At 36.0% G+C, this 3,840-nt stretch overlaps 1 protein-coding gene across 2 annotated transcripts; it reads right to left on the bottom strand.

The window, feature by feature from the left end:
- On the bottom strand, positions 1,005 to 3,541 carry LOC107646362 (cellulose synthase A catalytic subunit 8 [UDP-forming]-like). 2 transcript variants are annotated; one of them, XM_021103884.1, is made up of 4 exons: positions 3,067 to 3,541; positions 2,229 to 2,398; positions 1,926 to 2,173; positions 1,005 to 1,845 (listed from the first exon to the last, which is right to left on the bottom strand). In XM_021103884.1, the coding sequence occupies exons 1-3, from the start codon at positions 3,524 to 3,526 to the stop codon at positions 1,967 to 1,969; spliced, it is 837 nt and encodes a 278-aa protein (XP_020959543.1). In that variant the 5' UTR covers positions 3,527 to 3,541; the 3' UTR covers positions 1,005 to 1,845; positions 1,926 to 1,966. The 2 variants fall into 2 exon arrangements, with proteins under 2 accessions (XP_020959543.1, XP_016206036.1); XM_016350550.2 differs by having other exon boundaries at positions 1,926 to 2,152.

The following is a 3,840-nucleotide window of genomic DNA, read 5'->3' as shown; positions in this document are numbered from 1 at the left end:
CCAAGCTCTCTTATCCCTTGGAAAAGTTTAGTTCTAATATTTCCAATAAAAACTTTCACAATGGCCATTTCATCCAAAGAATGCTAGCGAAGGCTTCTTCTCTTCCCAAGTACAATTTTCTCACCAAAGTTTAGGTTGGATGTTCATTTTACTAGGTAGGTCGATAGTTATTTTCATTCTAATTTGGATGTTTATTTGATTTGGATTGAATTTAATATAATTTTGTCTTATTAGAAGAATTTGTTAAGAAAATATTGTGAACATGGTGTCTATTATAAACTAAAATTTTACTAACACGCTTAATCCTGTTTAAGTTAGTCATTTTCTTGGTGGTTTATATTGCTAATATTTATGTCGTAGTACCATACGTCACTTATTAATTCCTTTGGTTGATTTTTTGTTTGTGTTCGATTGCAGGTCGTGGACCTGACGGACGTGACTGAGCTAGAAACTGATAAGACAGAACTTAGTCATATTGTATAATTGGATTTATTGTACCATTCACTGAGTTCAAGTATGCTTGGAGTTGTTACAGTTAGATATAAGTAATTAAGTTAGAACAAGGTTATGTGATATTTAGATTTGTAAAACAAATACTAGATTGTATTTTTCTTTAGCCATTTAAAATAAACATCGACTTTTCGAATAAATGAGCCATTGGTATCTTTCTTGTATCATTCCTTTGGAAATGTAAAAATGCTATGTGAATGAAAAAGTTATACCATTACACTATGAAAATTTGTTTGCTTTTGTCTGATATGAATGATCTCTAATATATGCAACAATACCATAATAAAATTTAACATGTTCAGATTGGCAAGAACTTTTGAAGAACAATGAAAAGAATTGAAAATTTGCAATCCACACAGATTCTATGACTATCTAACTAATATTATATGAAATTGGAATTCATTAAAATATGGCCCTAGAAATGAGCAATCTATTTCTAACATAAAATTAAAAATTAGTACAATTCTGCAATGGTTTCAAATCTACTAGTTTAATTTAATTCTCAATCAATGGTGAGGTCTAATATATATGCTTTCATGGTATTTACACCTTACAAATATACTAGTTTATATTCGGTAACACATAAACTCAAGCAAAAAAGTTGAGCTTATTGGATATAATAACATCATTCACTTACTAACCAATCAGAGTCCCCATCTATCTAGCCATTGGTGAATTAATTAATAGCATTTATGTCTTTTGAAATAATTGATCAATGTAATTGGCAACCACTTGCTTAACACCGTTGTAAAGCCTCCTAATTAACTTTTGAAGAGTCTTATAGAGTGGGAATTGCATCCATGCAAATATAGCCACAAGAAGGAATCCAGCACAATAGAACAAAACAGAAGTCCATTTTGTGTTCTCCAACTGAATCGTCAGCAAAACGGTTGCGCTGAATGCCAGCATTGTGCACACCAATGAGAAGAACAACAGTGCAAATCCCAGATTGAGTTTTCTTGGGAGGGACTTGTAGAAATCCCATAGCTCGAATGGCGATGTTAGGATTGAAAGGAACATCACCACTGAGGCAAGTGAGCTCACAAGGGCTACAACATCTGTGACAGTGAAGAAGAGGAAGACTCGTGAGCCAAAGAACACTGGTGTGTCTTTTTCACTCCCACCTGTGATTGTGTAGGCAGCAGCAAAGACAACTGTGGCAACAAGAACTGCTACTGTGGAGCATGATTGAGTTGTCTCCTTTATCCAGCACTTTGCCTCTTTGTGCATATCCTGAAGCTCCATTTCCAAAACATCATTAGCTGTTAGGCCATCTTTGTCACAATGCATCAAGTAGTAGGAGGAATAATCCTTCTCACTCTCTGCACGAACCATCTACATACATAGTAAAATGAACATCCACTTTAGTTGATAATAAACATCTAATAAATTAAGAACTTTTATTCAATTATTACATTCTTGATTAAAATCCATGTATAAGAGGCCAGAACATGCTTCAACCAATGTCAAGCAGACCAGAACCCCATCTTGTTCCTTGAATTAGCAATTCATTCAGGTTAGTTGTACTGTTTCGAAGGAACTGTGGCTTAGCTGGATCACAAAAAACTGAATTTCGACCATTGCAATTCAGCATGAATTCAGTGTGAACATCTTCACATACAGTACCATACAAGAATCCAATCTGCAATAAGGAATAAGCACACTGAAAGGCACTGTGTTAATCGAAAAAAAACATAGATATTCTTAATCTTTATTACCTCTTGACCCCATTTAGTGTTAGTTTCATAGTTACATGAAGCCAAAAGTAGAGTCTCTTCATCAGGTAAAGCTTTCCCGCTATTCACCAAATCAGGAGTGAAATTATGTTTTAAGGATTTGATTAACTTGTTGGATGTGTCAAATTGTTGTTGGGGTTCAAGTTCAGTGCCTAACATTATTGAAAACATAGAATTATAATATGGGTATGCAGTTATGATACTCATATCTAAAGCAAAAACAACTGAATAATTTCAATAGAAACCAAACATCCAGGAACATGCTAAATTCATTGCAACCATCTATAATAACAATTTCTTCTACAAGTTCCAACACAATGACATTGCAACAATAGAGTTCTTCACTATGAACAATCAAACACCTCAGCTAGATTCAGTGCATGTACAGCTAGTAGCAAGAGAAACAGATATCATCACATCAACAAATCAACCCACTAACCTCAAACGATCCAGACCTGAGAAGAAAATTATTTTACTTTCATTACAAAGCAATATCATAAAGTTCAGGTCATTCTTTGGTTACATTCACACGAGCAACATAGTTAGTATCGGAAATTGTCGAAAATATTTCAAAATTGCAAGACTAACCATCCAATATCCTACTAGAATAACCATCCGACAAATGCTTTCTCACCATGGTAAACCATCATGAATTGCAACAGCCTTAACTAACTACAGAGTCCACAGTTGCCGGGATGCTACAATCGCACCTAATGCTTTCTCACCATGGTTAATCACTCATATCATCAACAAAATCCATCTATGATACTACATGCAACAACGATTACCATTCGAAAAATGAACAACTCCACCTACTTACATTGGATGGTTAGGATTCTTCCAGTGATGTTTGCTGTGTTTCCGGTGACCCGTTGAGGAGCTTGCGGCTGGTTTCGCAGGTTTGGATGCGCAGCTACTCGCGGATGACGGCGACCACGCGAGTAGAGAGGTGCGGCTGCTGCTTTCTGCCGTGAGCGCTCCTTTGCCTTCAGTTCTGATCGGAGGCGGAGCTCGGAGGGGCTGGGTGGCGGTGACAGCGGGGTGTTCAACGACAGCCAGGCGCCATCCTTGAGGGCTGCGATGAGGTCGTTTCCGTTTCCTGTTCGCCTTCCACGGTTCAAGGTTGCGGCGCAAACGGGTCTTCGTGGTTCGCCGGTCTGTTCAGCAATTTGGAGGGTTTTGGATGGGGAGTGAAACGTTGACAACCTAATGGTTTGGGATTTGGGAGAAAAAGTGTAATTAGCATAAAATGTGTGGTGTGGTAAACAAAACAGCCACATTAGATTAGGATTATTGATGGGTTAATTTCTTCTTTTAAATTAGATTGGGCCTTATAAACAGTCCATTGTAGCCATTGTATAGATATTTCATTGTATCCCTAGCGGGACTCATCTTTTAAAACTGAATTAATATAACTTACTTTAACTCTAAAATGATACAATCATACAACACTAAACTACATAGCAAGTTTCGTATTTTTTTTTTAAAGTTAGGAGTAAAATTAGAATTTAAAATTTAGGTGAGAATAAAAAAAATTATGATATTTGAGTTATAATTTGTTAGTGTAAATTTTATATATCTATTGTGTATTGTG

Source organism: Arachis ipaensis, chromosome B06 (assembly GCF_000816755.2).
Source record: "Arachis ipaensis cultivar K30076 chromosome B06, Araip1.1, whole genome shotgun sequence".
NCBI lineage: Eukaryota > Viridiplantae > Streptophyta > Magnoliopsida > Fabales > Fabaceae > Arachis > Arachis ipaensis.
This window is presented reverse-complemented; position numbering and strand designations above follow the sequence as displayed.

What these genes read in the sequence shown, in the direction of transcription:
- LOC107646362 (XM_021103884.1), bottom strand. Translation starts at nt 3,526, where the DNA reads ATGTGGCTGTTTTGTTTACCACACCACACATTTTATGCTAATTACACT. An exon ending in AAGAATCCTAACCATCCAAT is followed by an intron (nt 2,399 to 3,066) that starts GTAAGTAGGTGG and finishes CAATAATGTTAG; the next exon opens with GCACTGAACTTGAACCCCAA. An exon ending in ACACTAAATGGGGTCAAGAG is followed by an intron (nt 2,174 to 2,228) that starts GTAATAAAGATT and finishes AGTGCCTTTCAG; the next exon opens with TGTGCTTATTCCTTATTGCA.